General features: G+C 44.4%; 2 protein-coding genes across 2 annotated transcripts in view; both read right to left on the bottom strand.

The window, feature by feature from the left end:
* The window catches only part of LOC121008805 (putative methyltransferase DDB_G0268948), a 415,162-nt gene that overhangs the window by 316,751 nt on the left and 80,668 nt on the right, over positions 1 to 17,743 (bottom strand). The window lies entirely within an intron of this gene.
* LOC121008491 (putative methyltransferase DDB_G0268948) overlaps positions 1 to 17,743 on the bottom strand; it is a 146,997-nt gene that overhangs the window by 103,162 nt on the left and 26,092 nt on the right. Inside the window, exons 2-4 of the mRNA XM_040441085.1 lie at positions 14,315 to 14,478; positions 14,009 to 14,222; positions 11,554 to 11,654 (exon numbers count right to left, since the gene is read on the bottom strand). Of these exons, the coding sequence (XP_040297019.1) occupies positions 11,554 to 11,654; positions 14,009 to 14,222; positions 14,315 to 14,478 (479 nt within the window). The remainder of the gene's footprint in view (positions 1 to 11,553; positions 11,655 to 14,008; positions 14,223 to 14,314; positions 14,479 to 17,743) is intronic.

The raw sequence follows: 17,743 nt of genomic DNA, 5'->3' as shown, positions 1-17,743 counted from the left end.
GCCTAAACCCTGGCTTTCCCTAAAATGAGCCCTAGATAGTGAACGGGCCGGTGGGATCGCTAGTCCACACCACTGTCACTAAGAGCGAAACACCAGGGAGAGGACAGACAAAACAGACAAACACATACACCCAGGTGGGCGATCACAATAGACCACAAAGGTCCAACAGGGATCCGGAGGGTAGCGTTCTGGACCAACTACCAGAGAACGCAGCAACACAGCTCCAGAAGGTCAGAATAGATGTCCAGGCAGGAAGCTCTATATCTGGCAACCAGAGAAGTGTGAGAGGGGAATATAAGGAGGTTCGGGAGTGCTGGACAAGGAACAGCTGAGGAGAAGGAGCTACGGATCCCTGAGTGAGCCAAAAGGGTTTGCAAAGCAAACCCAGAAAGCTACCATAAAGAAACAGCCCTATCTTACATAGAGCGTGCAGCCAACCGCTGCGACTTCCTGACCCCGGGTATAACGGAGTCAGGCGTGGTTCTTGACACCCTCGTGACAGTCCGATGCATACAGAAGCAAGGTGATAGCACATATTAGTTCCATATAATCTGTAAAAGTGGCTAAGTGGGTTCGGATACGGGCCACAACAAAATAAGAGGTGAAGCCCCCATCCGGGACACCAGACCAGATGCGCACCAGCACGCTAGTGTAGGGTCGCACTGTGTCTGTGATCCAAGCCCACCTATCACTAAGGAATTTCATTCCCCACCCTTAATGTTTTACCGTAGGTCCAAAAGCATCAAAGACCAATTGGTCAAGGCCGATGTAGGCACACTAAAAAAATCAAGACAGACGACGCTGACAACAAGTAGTACAGGATGTTTCCCGTGCCTATCGTGCGTTAATTGCAAATATATTTTAAAAGGTAGAAATTTTGTGCATCCACAAACTGGGGTGACATATCAGATAGGGGACTATTCGACTTGTGATTCCAGTTATATCATCTATGCGCTTATATGTCCATGCAATTTGATTTACGTCGGTGAGACAACCACTGACTTCAAGTCACGGCTCAACAATCACCGTTTAAGCATAAGAAAAAACGGCTCGATTTGCCAGTGTCAAAACACTTTGTAGATCTTAAACATACAGAAAGGGACTTGAGATGCTGTATTATCGATTTTATACCAATGCCCAGGAGAGGTGGCAACAGAGCTAATCTCTTAAAAAAAGGGAGTTGTGATTATTTGTACTGGACAAAAATTATATGTTCTTTATGAATTTTCATATTTTTTAACAATAACTTATCTCTTCTTTTCTCTTTTTTTCTTCCCTTTTTACTGCAGTAGGTGAGCCACGGAGTAGGGAGTGAGGAAGTATAAGTCTGCAATTGTGGACAGCGTGCTTATATGAGGATTGTTTTTATTTTTGTTTGTATCTGGGATTTTTGGAGTTATAGTCCGTTGTTTACATAGCAGGTGTTTGTGAGGAGAACCCTCCTTATCAGGTGGTGATAGGTGGGCTTGGATCACAGACACAGTGCGACCCTACACTAGCGTGCTGGTGCGCATCTGGTCTGGTGTCCCGAATGGGGGCTTCACCTCTTATGTTGTTGTGGCCCGTATCCGAACCCACTTAGCCACTTTTACAGATTATATGGCACTAATATGTGCTATCACCTTGCTTCTGTATGCATCGGACGTTGCCATTAGAAGTGCCTGGTAATAAAGATATTGTGCCCATAATTAAAATGGCCGAGGCGACATCAGGACGGCAGTACGCAGTCGCGGTACTGCAAGCATATCTAAACCCGGAAGTGCGAAACATACGTCATCGAGACATGCGCAGTTGCGCTATAGGCACGCCGGACCGCATGAACTATGGCAGCCGTCTATGTTTCATCTCCTCCTTCACCCTCCGTTTGCTTTACCTACGCAGTAAGCACTCAGCACTTTATTATCACATACAGCTGGCACAGTTAATGTTATGATTGACAATTATGAATTTTTTCAGTTCACATAATATTGTACACAGTCTAATAATTGAATATTTTGATACACTGTAAATTAGGCATCTGTATTGCACTTTCTACTTAATTGTTATATATGTTATGAATAGGGATGAGCGAACCCGAACTGTATAGTTCGGGTTCGTACCGAATTTTGGGGTGTCCGTGACACGGACCCGAACCCGAACATTTTCGTAAAAGTCTGGGTTCGGGTTCGGTGTTCGGCGCTATCTTGGCGCTTTTTGAAAGGCTGCAAAGCAGCCAATCAACAAGAGTCATACTACTTGCCCCAAGAGGCCATCACAGCCTTGCCTACTATTGGCATGGCTGTGATTGGCCAGTGCAGCATGTGACCCAGCCTCTATATAAGCTTGGGTCACGTAGCGCTGCACGTCACTCTGCTGATTCAAGCATAGGGAGAGGTTGCTGCTGCGACGTTAGGGCGAGATTAGGCAGATTAACTCCTCCAAAAGACTTCATTCAGTGATCGATCTCCAGCTGTGGATCATTGAAGTGCTAATATTTAATTGCTCACTTTTTTTAGGCTGCCCAGAGCGTTTTTATATCACTTTTTTCTGGGGTGATCGGCGGCCATTTTGTGGCTTGTGGTGCGCCAGCACAAGCTACCACCAAGTGCTTTTAACCATCAATAGTGTGGTTATTTTTTGCTATATCCTACATCAGCTGCAGGCTGAGCCTGTGTCACCGAAGTGCATTTAACCATCAACAGTGTGGTTATTTTTTGGCCATATACTACATCAGGTGCAGGCTGAGCCTGTGTCACCCAAGTGCATTTAACCATCAACAGTGTGGTTATTTTTTGGCCATATACTACATCAGGTGCAGGCTGAGTCTGTGTCACCCAAGTGCATTTAACCATCAACAGTGTGGTTAATTTATGGCCATATACTACATCAGGTGCAGGCTAAGCCTGTGTCACCCAAGTGCATTTAACCATCAATAGTGTGGTTATTTTTTGGCCATATACTACATCAGGGGCAAGTTGAGCCTGTCACCCAGCGCCTAAAAAATAGACCTGACATTTATATTCCTCCAAATCAGTACTGTTTTAGCTGGTCAAGTTATTTGTAGTGACCGTAAAAGCACAGTTTTTGTTCTGGGTTGAAAAACTATTCCCAAATTTGCCATTCTCAAAATTAGTAGTTTCTGCTATATCAGGCCTACTTTAAATCTATCCCAAAAAGGATATCTTAGATTCAAGGTGCTGATAGTGTCATTCTGAAAAACTTAGCACACACGCTACCGTGCAGATACAAGTCTAATTCTGTGATTAAAGGTATATCTGTCACACAGCGCGTAAAAAATAGGCCTGACATTTCTATTCCTCCAAATCAGTACAGTTTTAGCTGGTCAAGTTATATTTAGTGACCGTAAAAGCACAGTTTTTGTTCTGGGTTGAAAAACTATTCCCAAATTTGCCATTCTCAAAATAAGTAGTTTCTGCTATAACAGGCCTACTTTAAATCTATCCCAAAAAGGATATCTTAGATTCAAGGTGCTGATAGTGTCATTCTGAAAAACTTAGCACACACGCTACCGTGCAGATACAAGTCTAATTCTGTGATTAAAGGTATATCTGTCACACAGCGCGTAAAAAATAGGCCTCACATTTCTATTCAACCAAATCTGTACTGTTTTAGCTGGTCAAATTATTTGTAGTGACCGTAAAAGCACAGTTTTTGTTCTGGGTTGAAAAACTATTCCCAAATTTACCATTTTCAAAATTGTGGTGAACGGGAACAATGAGGAAAACATCTAATAAGGGACGCGGACGTGGACATGGTCGTGGTGGTGTTAGTTGACCCTCTGGTGCTGGGAGAGGACGTGGCCGTTCTGCCACAGCCACACGTCCTAGTGAACCAACTACCTCAGGTCCCAGTAGCCAGCAGAATTTACGGCGATATTTGGTGGGGCTCAATGCCGTTCTAAGGATGGTAAGGCCTGAGCAGGTACAGGCATTAGTCAATTGGGTGGCCGACAGTGGATCCAGTACGTTCACATTATCTCCCACCCAGTCTTCTGCAGAAAGCGCACAGATGGCGCATGAAAACCAAGCCCATCAGTCTGTCACATCACCCCCATGCATATCAGGGAAACTGTCTGAGCCTCAAGTTATGCAGCAGTCTCTTATGCTGTTTGAAGACTGTGCTGGCAGGGTTTCCCAAGGGCATCCACCTAGCCCTTCCCCAGGGGTGGAAGAGATAGAATGCACTAACGCACAACCACTTATGTTTCCTGATGATGAGGACATGGGAATACCACCTCAGCACGTCTCTGATGATGACGAAACACAGGTGCCAACTGCTGCGTCTTTCTGCAGTGTGCAGACTGAACAGGAGGTCAGGGATCAAGACTGGGTGGAAGACGATGCAGGGGACGATGAGGTCCTAGACCCCACATGGAATGAAGGTCGTGCCACTGACTTTCACAGCTCGAAGGAAGAGGCAGTGGTGAGACCGAGCCAACAGCGTAGCAAAAGACAAAGAGGGAGCAGTGGGCAAAATCAGAACACCCGCCGCCAAGAGACTCCGCCTGCTACTGACCGCCGCCATCTGGGACCGAGCACCCCAAAGGCAGCTTCAAGCAGTTCCCTGGCATGGCACTTCTTTAAACAATGTGCTGACGACAAGACCCGAGTGGTTTGCACGCTGTGCCATCAGAGCCTGAAGCGAGGCATTAACGTTCTGAACCTTAGCAAAACCTGCATGACCAGGCACCTGCATGCAAAGCATGAACTGCAGTGGAGTAAACACCTTAAAAACAAAGAAGTCACTCAGGCTCCCCCTGCTACCTCTTCTGCTGCTGCCGCCTCGGCCTCTTCTGCTGCTGCCGCCGCCTCTTCCTTCGCCTCTGGAGGAACGTTGGCACCTGCCGCCCAGCAAACATGGGATGTACCACCAACACCACCACCTGCGTCACCAAGCATCTCAACCATGTCACACGGCAGCGTTCAGCTCTCCATCTCACAAACATTTGAGAGAAAGCGTAAATTCCCACCTAGCCACCCTCGATCCCTGGCCCTGAGTGCCAGCATTTCTAAACTACTGGCCTATGAAATGCTGTCATTTAGGCTGGTGGACACAGACAGCTTCAAACAGCTCATGTCGCTTGCTGTCCCACAGTATGTTGTTCCCAGCCGGCACTACTTCTCCAAGAGAGCCGTGCCTTCCCTGCACAACCAAGTGTCCGATAAAATCAAGTGTGCACTGCGCAACGCCATCTGTGGCAAGGTCCAGCTAACCACAGATACGTGGACCAGTAAGCACGGCCAGGGACGCTATATCTCTCTAACTGCACACTGGGTAAATGTAGTGGCGGCTGGTCCCCAGGCGGAGAGCTGTTTGGCGCACGTCCTTCCGCCGCCAAGGATCGCAGGGCAACATTCTTTGCCTCCTGTCTCCTCCTCCTCATACTCAGCTTCCTCCTCCTCTTCTTCCACCTGCTCATCCAGTCAGCCACACACCTTCACCACCAACTTCAGCACAGCCCGGGGTAAACGTCAGCAGGCCGTTCTGAAACTCATATGTTTGGGGGACAGGCCCCACACCGCACAGGAGTTGTGGCGGGGTATAGAACAACAGACCGACGAGTGGTTGCTGCCGGTGAGCCTCACGCCCGGCCTGGTGGTGTGCGATAATGGGCGAAATCTTGTTGCAGCTCTGGGACTAGCCGGTTTGACGCACATCCCTTGCCTGGCGCATGTGCTGAATTTGGTGGTGCAGAAGTTTATTCGCAACTACCCCGACATGTCAGAGCTGCTGCATAAAGTGCGGGCCGTCTGTTCGCGCTTCCGGCGTTCACACCCTGCTGCTGCACGCCTGTCTGCGCTACAGCGTAACTTCGGCGTTCCCGCTCACCGCCTCATATGCGATGTGCCCACCAGGTGGAACTCCACCTTGCACATGTTGGACAGACTGTGCGAGCAGCAGCAGGCCATAGTGGAGTTTCAGCTGAAGCACGCACGGGTCAGTCGCACTGCGGAACAGCACCACTTCACCACCAATGACTGGGCCTCCATGCGAGACCTGTGTGCCCTGTTGCGCTGTTTCAAGTACTCCACCAACATGGCCAGTGGCGATGACGCCGTTAACAGCGTTACAATACCACTTCTATGTCTCCTTGAGAAAACACTGATGGAAGAGGAGGTGGCCCAGGAGGAAGAGGAGGAAGAGGGGTCATTTTTAGCACTTTCAGGCCAGTCTCTTCGAAGTGACTCAGAGGGAGGTTTTTTGCAACAGCAGAGGCCAGGTACAAATGTGGCCAGACAGGGCCCACTACTGGAGGACGAGGAGGACGAGGATGAGGAGGAGGTGGAGGAGGATGAGGATGAAGCATGTTCACAGCGGGGTGGCACCCAAAGCAGCTCGGGCCCATCACTGGTGCGTGGCTGGGGGGAAACACAGGACGATGACGATACGCCTCCCACAGAGGACAGCTTGTCCTTACCTCTGGGCAGCCTGGCACACATGAGCGACTACATGCTGCAGTGCCTACGCAACGACAGCAGAGTTGCCCACATTTTAACGTGTGCGGACTACTGGGTTGCCACCCTGCTGGATCCCCGGTACAAAGACAATGTGCCCACCTTACTTCCTACACTGGAGCGTGATAGGAAGATGCGCGAGTACAAGCGCACGTTGGTAGACGCGCTACTGAGAGCATTCCTCTGAGGGCAGAGTTAGCATGGCAGAGTTAGCATGGCAGAGATGTGGAAAAGTTTTGTCACCACGCCACAGCTAACTGCACCACCACCTGATACGGAACGTGTTAGCAGGAGGCAACATTTCACTAACATGGTGGAACAGTACCTGTGCACACCCCTCCACGTACTGACTGATGGTTCGGCCCCATTCAACTTCTGGGTCTCCAAATTGTCCACGTGGCCAGAGCTAGCCTTTTATGCCTTGGAGGTGCTGGCCTGCCCGGCGGCCAGCGTTTTGTCTGAAAGTGTATTCAGCACGGCAGGGGGCGTCATTACAGACAAACGCAGCCGCCTGTCTACAGCCAATGTGGACAAGCTGACGTTCATAAAAATGAACCAGGCATGGATCCCACAGGACTTGTCCATCCCTTGTGCAGATTAGACATTAATTACCTCCCCTTAACAATATATTATTGTACTCCAGGGCACTTCCTCATTCAATCCTATTTTTATTTTCATTTTACCATTATATTGCGGGGCAACCCAAAGTTGAATGAACCTCTCCTCTGTCTGGGTGCCGGGGCCTAAATGTGTGACAGTGGCCTGTTCCAGTGGTGGGTGACGTGAAGCCTGATTCTCTGCTATGACATGAAGACTGATTCTGTGCTGACATGAAGCCAGATTCTCTGTTACGGGACCTCTCTCCTCTGTCTGGGTGCCGGGGCCTAAATATGTGACAGTGGCCTGTTCCAGTGGTGGGTGACGTGAAGCCTGATTCTCTGCTATGACATGAAGACTGATTCTCTGCTGACATGAAGCCTGAATCTCTGTTACGGGACCTCTCTCCTCTGCCTGGGTGCCTGGGCCTAAATATGTGACAGTGGCCTGTTCCAGTGGTGGGTGACGTGAAGCCTGATTCTCTGCTATGACATGAAGACTGATTCTCTGCTGACATGAAGCCTGAATCTCTGTTACGGGACCTCTCTCCTCTGTCTGGGTGCCGGGGCCTAAATATGTGACAGTGGCCTGTTCCAGTGGTGGGTGACGTGAAGCCTGATTCTCTGCTATGACATGAAGACTGATTCTCTGCTGACATGAAGCCTGAATCTCTGTTATGGGACCTCTCTCCTCTGCCTGGGTGCCTGGGCCTAAATGTGTGACAGTGGCCTCTTCCAGTGGTGGGTGACGTGAACCCCGATTCTCTGCTATGACATGAAGACTGATTCTGTGCTGACATGAAGCCAGATTCTCTGTTACAGGACCTCTCTCCTCTGTCTGGGTGCCGGGGCCTAAATATGTGACAGTGGCCTGTTCCAGTGGTGGGTGACGTGAAGCCTGATTCTCTGCTATGACATGAAGACTGATTCTCTGCTGACATGAAGCCAGATTCTCTGCTATGGCATGAAGAGACTGATTCTCTGCTGACATGAAGCCAGATTCTCTGCTATGGCATGAAGAGACTGATTCTCTGCTGACGTGAAGCCCGATTCTCTGCTATGGGACCTCTGTCCAATTGATATTGGTTAATTTTTTTTTATTTTTTTTTTATTTTAATTCATTTCCCTATCCACATTTGTTTGCAGGGGATTTACCTACATGTTGCTGCCTTTTGCAGCCCTCTAGCTCTTTCCTGGGCTGTTTTTTAGCCTTTTTAGTGCCGAAAAGTTCGGGTCCCCATTGACTTCAATGGGGTTCGGGTTCGGGACGAAGTTCGGGTCGGGTTCGGATCCCGAACCCGAACATTTCCGGGAAGTTAGGCCGAACTTCTCGAACCCGAACATCCAGGTGTTCGCTCAACTCTAGTTATGAATTGATTACACCTGCTTTGTATATTGATATGATTCAGTCTAATGTTATATAAACTCAGTATTTTGTCTGTACTCACTGCTTGAGAAAGGCTCCTGCATAGAGCCGAAACGTCGCATGTCCCATATGGGTAAATAAAGTATTTTTTTCACTTTTTACTTTCTGGAGTGCTGCACTTTTTTGCATTTTTATCTATTTGGATTGGCTTATATCCACATTGGGCCAGCTGCACCCGCCTCTACACCATTGACGGTGCTGCCACTGACCTTTTTGTTTGTCTATATATATATATATATATTTATTGTGAGACAGTGACAGGTCTCACACAGGGTAGAGGCAAGGAAGGGGTGGATAGTGCGGTCCACACTCCTATTCCACCACAGGTGAGACCAGCTGGAAGTAATCAGGCTGGCATAAAGCACCTCCCAGGGTGTCAGCAAGGGGGGAGTGTGTTACCTGTGGACAGAGGCCTGGAGGGTCTGTGTGGTCCAAGCCAGGAGGGCTGAGAGACCACTATTCCCCAAGAGACATTGGACTGGAGGCAGTGGGCTTACTGTGCTCTGTACAGCTAGGAGGCTGTGGATCATTGGCTGAGAAAGCCGCATGTGTTCACAGGGTATGAACAATGACTTAGGTGAGTCAGGAAGTTTGTGTTTAGTTAGAGCCTGGACGGGCGAGTGTTTATTATTTTTGTCATTTTTCTTGTGCTGGTGTGCCACAATAAATACACTGTTTGGACCTGAAACCTGGTGTCCTGAATCCGCAACTGTGAGGATGATCCCCATTTGTAAAGCTACCCCTCACAATATATATATATGTAAAAAAAAAAAAAAAGAAGTTATATTCGATGTGTTTTAGTTCTCGCAATTAACTGGTGGTATAGGGGAGTAGCCCTCCTTAAGTGCTCTCCACAAAGGTTCCTGTTTTCTGTCCTGGATGGAGGCGGTCTCTCAAGGGTGCGGTCATGGGCTCATGGACAAGTTGTACTTTCTAATGCCACCAGTAATTGTGGCATACAATGTAGTTGGAAGCAGTAAAAAAATTCCAAATTGGGTGGAATGGAAAAAAAACACAATTCCTCCACCGTTTTATGGGTTTTGTTCCCACAGCGTTTCGTTTGCATCAGAACTGACCCATGCCCTTCATTCTCTGGGTGATCAGTATGATTACAGCGATACCCCATATGTATAGGTTTTTTATGTCTAAATAGTGTAAAAATACATTGAAACTTTGAAAAAAAATTTTTTTTTTTACATCACCATATTCTGACCCTAATATTTTTTTTATAGTCATGTCTACTGAGCTGTATAGGGGACAATCTGTACTTTTTATTTATACCATTTTGGAGTGTTTGACCTTTTGATCACACTTTACTAAATTTTTGGGAGTAAGAGAAGCAATAAAAAAATGGCAAATTGGCCATTTTGACCCTTTTTTCTGTTACGCCATTCGCCTTATTGGAAAAATATTTTTATATTTAATTAGTACACGTGTTTTCGGTCGCTGTGATACACATGATGTTTATATTTTTTGTTAATTATGTATTTTTTTTATTTTTTTTTTATACGGAAGGGCGGTGATTTAAACTTATATTTGTTTTAATTTTATATATTTTTTAAACTTTTTTTATTTTTGTAATGATTTTGAAGCTCATATATAAGCCTATAAAATCAGTTTTTTTTAATGTTTTTTATTTTGAATCATCATGTATTTTTAAAATGAGTTTATTACTGCCTATTGCTCATTTCTTATGTTGGCCTGCCATCTGGTGGCCAAAATAATAATTGCAGCATGAATACTGTGGGTCTCGTCAGCGAGACTCACAGCATTGAAAGCAACTACCGACATCCCGATTGGCCCCAGGGAATATCGGTAGGAAGCCTGGAAGCGCGAGCTTGATCACTGCATCTAAAGCCTTTACGGCATCTAAAGCCTTTGATTACCGCGGCATTATTGCCAGTCACTGTAATTAGCGGCAGGTCTCTGCTGTTTGAAACAGCAGAGACCTGCTGGCCATGATGCCTGCTGCACGTGCGAGTGAACGGGTTAAAAAGTTAAATAGAACTGTTTAATTTATGACACAATTTAACAATTAGAGGGACGCTCACCAGCTAGCCTGGAGCCCAGCCCACTGTCCACCTCTCAGTGTAAATATACGCCCAAATAAAAAATGAAAATTGGCTGGCTCACAGTAATTTGCATTTAATTTAGCCATTACAAATAAAATCAAATACATAAACTATACATACATATAAAAATACCTATAAATAAAAGTTCATTTAGTATCCGGTCCCTTTAAATGCGGAGCTCTCGCATAAAAATTCATGAAGATAAAAAAAAATACAAAATAGCAGCTTGTTAAAGTTTCTTTGATCTGGGCGTGTGGTTTATAGTACCATTGGTTTCTCACTCTGTTAACAATGTTGTTCAGTAATCTGGACGGATATCATACTTATAACACACTTTGTTGGCTGTTTAAATGTATCCACCTTCATAGGTCGCTATAGCACTCTAGATTAATTGTTGCCACATATAAACCGTATTTTTCGCCCCATAAGATGGGCTTAGTTGCCCATAGCAACCAATCGGATTCCACCTTTCATTTTTGATAGCTCCTTTAGAAAACGAAAGGAGGAACCGGAGTGGTTTCTATGGGCAACTAAGCCAGTTCCACTTTACACCAGTTTCATAAAATTACTTTTACTTTGCTTGCTAATAATTATTTTATATTACATGGGTATTCCGATTGTTTGACGTTTGTTTGATTGTGTTAACTATTAGATTGGTAGGGGTCCTACCAGATTAAGAGAACAGAGTCTCCAAACCCCCTGCATCCCCACTGATATGAACAGATTGGCCAGTCGTGTATGAGTGCGGCCACTCCATTCATTTCTAGCGCTGCACTCGGATATCTCTGGAACCCCCATAGAAATTAATGGAGCGGCCGTATGCATGTGCGAGCGTCCGCTTCCTTCATTTCAGGAGGGCTGCAAGGGGTACGGGGTCCCCATTCTCGTGATCGGTTTGGGTCCCAGCGGTAAGACCTGAACTGATCTAATAGTTATTCCCTATCCTGTGGATAGAGGACAACGTCAAACAACCGGAATACCCTTTTAAATATGTTAAAACTTACAATTCCTTGTCTTTTAGTGGAATAGCCTCATATATATTTTGGTACTGACAAAACATGTGACCTGTGTTTTCATCAAAATACGGGAACAACGTATCCCACACCTGCCAAAAAAACAAAAATTATATAACATAATACAATAATATAAAAGGTCTCCAAAACTACAATACAAGTAAATCTCATTGTAACAGACTTTGGAGCCATTCATGCTACTTCTGTCTGTTTCTTATGCGTTGATCCACAAGTTACCTGTTAGACCTTATTGATAAAGATTTTAAGCCTTCTCGGGCAGGGCCCTCTCTCCTTCTGTACCAGTTTGTAACTCGTCTTGTTCATGTTTAATGCAATTGTCTGTATTATGTATGAAGGGGTGCACCACCAATGAGGCCAGGTGAGGCACCAGGAAGGAGCAAGAGGGGGGCAGCAGAAGGGCCATGGGCAATGAGCGCTTTCATTGTGGCAAAGGGGTTAGGTTAAGAAATTGACGGGGGGCACCGTTTCAGTTTTCGCCTCAGGCAGCAGAAAGGCTAGGTGCACCCCTGTATGTACAGTGGATATAAAAAGTCTACAAAACCCCTGTTAAAATGTCAGGTTTCTGTGATGTAAAAAAATCAACGATAAATCATTTCAGAACTTTTTCCACCTTTAATGTGACCTATCAACTGTACAACTCAATTGAAAAACAAACTGAAATCTTTTAGGTAGAGGGAAGAAAAAAATATAAAAATAAAATAATATGGTTGCATAAGTGTGCACACCCTTAAACTAATACTTTGTTGAAGCACCTTTTGATTTTATTACAGCACAGACTTTTTGGGTATGAGTCTATCAGCATGGCACATTTTGACTTGGCAAGATTTGCCCACTCTTCTTTGCAAAAACACTCCAAATCTGTCAGATTGCGAGGGCATCTCCTGTGCACAGCCCTCTTCAGATCACCCCACAGATTTTCATACAGATTCAGGTCTGGGCTCTGGCTGGGCCATTCCAAAACTTTAATCTTCTTCTGGTGAAGCCATTCCTTTGTTGATTTGGATGTATGCTTTGGGTCGTTGTCATGCTAAAAGATGAAGTTCCTCTTCATGTTCAGCTTTCTAGCAGAAGCCTGAAGGTTTTGTGCCAATATTGACTGGTATTTGGAACTGTTCATAATTCCCTCTAGATTAACTAGGGCCCCAGTTCCAACTGAAGAAAAACAGCCCCAAAGCATGATGCTGCCACCACCATGCTTCACTGTGGGTATGATGTTCTTTTGGTGATGTGCAGTGTTGTTTTTGCACCAAACATATCTTTTGGAATTATAGCCAAAAAGTTCAACCTTGGTTTCATCAGACCATAACACCTTTTCCCACATGCTTTTGGGAGACTTCAGATGTGTTTTTGCAAAATGTAGCCTGGCTTGGATGTTTTTCTTCATAAGAAAAGGATTTGGTCTTGCCACTCTACCCCATAGCCCAGACATATGAAGAATACGGGAGATTGTTGTCACATGTACCACACAGTCAGTATTTGCCAGATATTCCTGCAGCTCCTATAATTGCTGTAGGCCTCTTGGTAGCCTCCCAGACCAGCTTTCTTCTCGTCTTTTAATCAATTTTGGAGGGACGTCCAGTTCTTGGTAATGTCACTGTTGTGCCATATTTTCTCCTCTTGATAATGACTTCACTGTGTTCCATGGTATATCTAATGCTTTGGAAATTCTTTTGTACCCTTCTCCTGACTGATACCTTTTAACAATGAGATCCCTCTGATTCTTTGGAAGCTCTCTGTGGACCATGGCTTCTGCTGTGGGATGCGACTAAGAAAGTTTCAGGAAAGACCAACTAGAGCAACTGAACTTTATTTGGGGTTAATCAGAGGCACTTTAAATGATGGCAGGTGTATGCTGACTCCTATTTAACAGGATTTTGAATGTGATTGCTTAATACTGAACACAGCTACATCCCCAGTTATAAGAGGGTGTGCACACTTATGCAACCACATTATTATTATTATTTTTTTTTTTTCTTCCTTCCACCTAAAAGATTGCAGTTTGTTTTTCAATTGAGTGGTACAGTTTATAGGTCACATTAAAGGTGGAAAAAGTTCTGAAATGATTTATCTTTGTCTCTCTTTTTTTTTTTACAGCACAGAAACCTGATATTTTAACAGGGGTGTGTAGACTTTTTATATCCACTGTATGTGCACCCCTTTTCATATGTACAGCGCATGGAGTAAATGGCACTCTAATAATAATAACTAATAAAGAAATGTACAATCTATAATAACATAGATTGCAGTTAAACATGGATGTGCACCTGTTCTGTATAGATGTACCTTGGTCCTTCAGAATCAATTTCTCTGGTGGGCCCAAAAAACCTCAGTTCGTATGCAAATGCAACCCAGCAGAATTCTACTATACACAATAAAAATGTATACATTGTATCTGCATTATCACTAATATTCATCAGCATGTTACCTTTGACATTGCTGCGTTCAGATCATGTGACAAATCCTTGTATTCAATCTCAGGGGTTGGATAAAAAGCATGTAAAGCCAGGCATCCATTTGTCTTCAGTACTCGAACTGACTCATTGAGAAACTTATCTATTGTGAACCAATGTGCAGCAAGTCCGGCATGCACCAGGTCCACAGAATCATTCTTCACAGGTATCTTCTCCGCTGAAGCCACCCTATAGACAGAAGAGAGATTCCCAGTATGACTTGAGGCCATCTAATCCTCTCATTGTATTAGCAGAACTAGTAATTCCAGCGCAGTACTCACATGTATGACACATTGTTTGCCAACGTATTTTGTTTAGCCACATTTATTTGGGATTCACTCATGTCTATTCCCAGGACCTTCTTGAAGTGAGGAGCTAGAGGTAAAGTGTAGCGTCCAGTCCCACAGCCAACATCCACCAGCATTTCAAGAGGCTGCTCATTTGTCTATAGAGAAGGACATAGTAAAGTAAAGCTGATGTTCTTTATAAATACATTTGGGTAGTTTTACTATTCTTGTGTAATTTTGAGACAGTGTAAACTTAGACTTGATGACCTAAAAATCCACTAGTTTTTCCCATTTATGTGAGCTGATGAATGACTCACCTATACCACCTATTAGCTTACTCCATAACTGAATTTTGCAGAACAAATTTGGCAGATTTTTGGTGCACATTGGCATGGTCCAATCCACTCTACTTTCTGGCAGGCCACACCCCTGCCCAGGTAAGCCATGCTGCATCAAACAAACTGGGTTGTCCAAGTTCAATAAATTTTTTGCCAGCAACAATAAATGTGTTAAATCAAAATAAGCGATGATTACCATTTTCACCCCTACAGCTTCCTGCACCATGTACCAATCCTCTCTGTTGGCAATGGTTTACCTCAGTGCAGAATTGAAGTCCCATACTCACCACTGCAGCCAGTCAGTGGCCTCAGCACTCATGTGTAGCATTCTGTTGAGATGAGTGATTACTAACGTGGTGATTTCCCATGCAGCCAGGAAGATGACTACATCGTGTAGGATTAGAGCGCATTGTTGGAGGTGTCAGGGAAGAAAAAGCGTTGAGAACTTCCTTTTGTTATTTTGTCACATTGGTTACTGCTGGCAACTGAACTTGGACAAAACCATTAATAAACTATGCAAAGTAGCTACACCATTTTGATTGTCATTTTGTTTGAGTAAATCTCCCCTATTATGTTTACTATACTGCCAGCTGTAAATGGTACATATAGTAATCATCTCATTTCCCGCAGGAGGAGGGGGGGGGATTGACCATTTACATACATAGTATATGCACTTGAGAACACTCGGGCACATTTCTAAAGTATTGCCTGTTTACAGATCACTAACCATTAATGGCCAAGTGATTTTATTTGTAATTTTTTTATTACTGCATTCTAAGAGCCATAACTTTTTTATTTTTCCATCGATTTTGCCATATGAGGGCTTCTTTTGTTTCAGGACAAGTTGTTTTTAATGGTGTCATTTTGGGGGCGCACACATGACTTACCGATTAACGTTTATTAACTCATTCTGGAAGGGGGATGGGAAAAAAACCTGCAATAATGCCTCTGAGTTTTTGTGTTATATATTTTGCTGCTTTTCATTGGTATCATTTTAGGTATATAACAGTTTTTAATCACTTTTTATTCCATTTTTTATAACGTTCATCGTACAGGATAAAGTATTTGGGGACACGGCAATAGCAAATACTGTATGTGGAGGAGATTTTATTTTTGCTGTTTATTCCACTGAAAAAAAGTGTTCTTTCAATGGAAAAAAATTTTTGGGGGGAATTTTTTTGTATTGAATTTTTTTCACTTTTTAAATATTAAATCAGCCCACAAATGAAATATAATAGGCAATCTGCTATACTGACACTCTGGAGTGAGGCCTGGGGCCTTCACTAGGCCCTCACCTGCTTCCACAGACATCTGTAGCCCACAATATCATTTGTGGGTTGTCAATGGGAGACAGAGAGAATCCGCTACCTCTGTAACCACTTACATGCCGCGGGCCCTATTGCCAACGGTATGTAAGGGGTTAAATGGCCCAGATTGTAGCTTCTTCCAGTTCGGGCCATTAGAGCAGGTGACAGTGCAGTGCTTAGACTGGGCTGCCGTAGAAAAGGGCAGCCCAGCTCAAGGCCTCTTAGTGACCCCTGTAAAGCATACTGGTGGTCACTAAGGGGTTAATATATTGTGTCTCTATGGCATATGTGCTCAGGAGTTTGCCTTCAGTGCCTGAATACACATTTAAGCAGATTGATCACCTGTGTAATAATCTCTCAATATCCCACACTGGATTTTATGGACAAGTACTGTAAGTACAGCAACCTGTTCAATAAAGGAGCAGGGAGTTTGCCTGCCATTAGGGGGAAGCACCCTTTTGGTTGCATTGCATAGCCTAAAAAACACCGATATTAGCAAAACACCAGTAGCTTAATATGTGTGCCAGCATACAATGATTCACCAAATCTACAACCACACACATATACTATAAATTCATTCTTTATTGTTTAAAAAATAAATAAATAAATAATAATTATATATATATATATATATATATATATACACATACACTCACCTAAAGAATTATTAGGAACACCATACTAATACGGTGTTGAACCCCCTTTTGCCTTCAGAACTGCCTTAATTCTACGTGGCATTGATTCAACAAGGTGCTGATAGCATTCTTTAGAAATGTTGGCCCATATTGATAGGATAGCATCTTGCAGTTGATGGAGATTTGAGGGATGCACATCCAGGGCACGAAGCTCCCGTTCCACCACATCCCAAAGATGCTCTATTGGGTTGAGATCTGGTGACTGTGGGGGCCATTTTAGTACAGTGAACTCATTGTCATGTTCAAGAAACCAATTTGAAATGATTCAAGCTTTGTGACATGGTGCATTATCCTGCTGGAAGTAGCCATCAGAGGATGGATACATGTTCTCATTCTGTTTACGCCAAATTCGGACTCTACCATTTGAATGTCTCAACAGAAATCGAGACTCATCAGACCAGGCAACATTTTTCCAGTCTTCAACAGTCCAATTTTGATGAGCTTGTGCAAATTGTAGCCTCTTTTTCCTATTTGTAGTGGAGATGAGTGGTACCCGGTGGGGTCTTCTGCTGTTGTAGCCCATCCGCCTCAAGGTTGTGCGTGTTGTGGCTTCACAAATACTTTGCTGCATACCTCGGTTGTAACGAGTGGTTATTTCAGTCAACGTTGCTCTTCTATCAGCTTGAATCAGTCGGCCCATTCTCCTCTGACCTCTAGCATCCACAAGGCATTTTTGCCCACAGGACTGCCGCATACTGGATGTTTTTCCCTTTTCACACCATTCTTTGTAAACCCTAGAAATGGTTGTGCGTGAAAATCCCAGCAACTGAGCACATTGTGAAATACTCAGACCGGCCCGTCTGGCACCAACAACCATGCCACGCTCAAAATTGCTTAAATCACCTTTCTTTCCCATTCTGACATTCAGTTTGGAGTTCAGGAGATTGTCTTGACCAGGACCACCCCCCAAAATGCATTGAAGCAACTGCCATGTGATTGGTTGACTAGATAATTGCATTAATGAGAAATAGAACAGGTGTTCCTAATAATTCTTTAGGTGAGTGTATATATATATAATTGTGGACAGATTACATTTATTGGCAGTGACTACAGGACAATGCTGCGACAAAAAAGGTTCCCCCC

Source organism: Bufo bufo, chromosome 7, assembly GCF_905171765.1.
Source record: "Bufo bufo chromosome 7, aBufBuf1.1, whole genome shotgun sequence".
NCBI classification, from domain to species: domain Eukaryota; kingdom Metazoa; phylum Chordata; class Amphibia; order Anura; family Bufonidae; genus Bufo; species Bufo bufo.
This window is presented reverse-complemented; position numbering and strand designations above follow the sequence as displayed.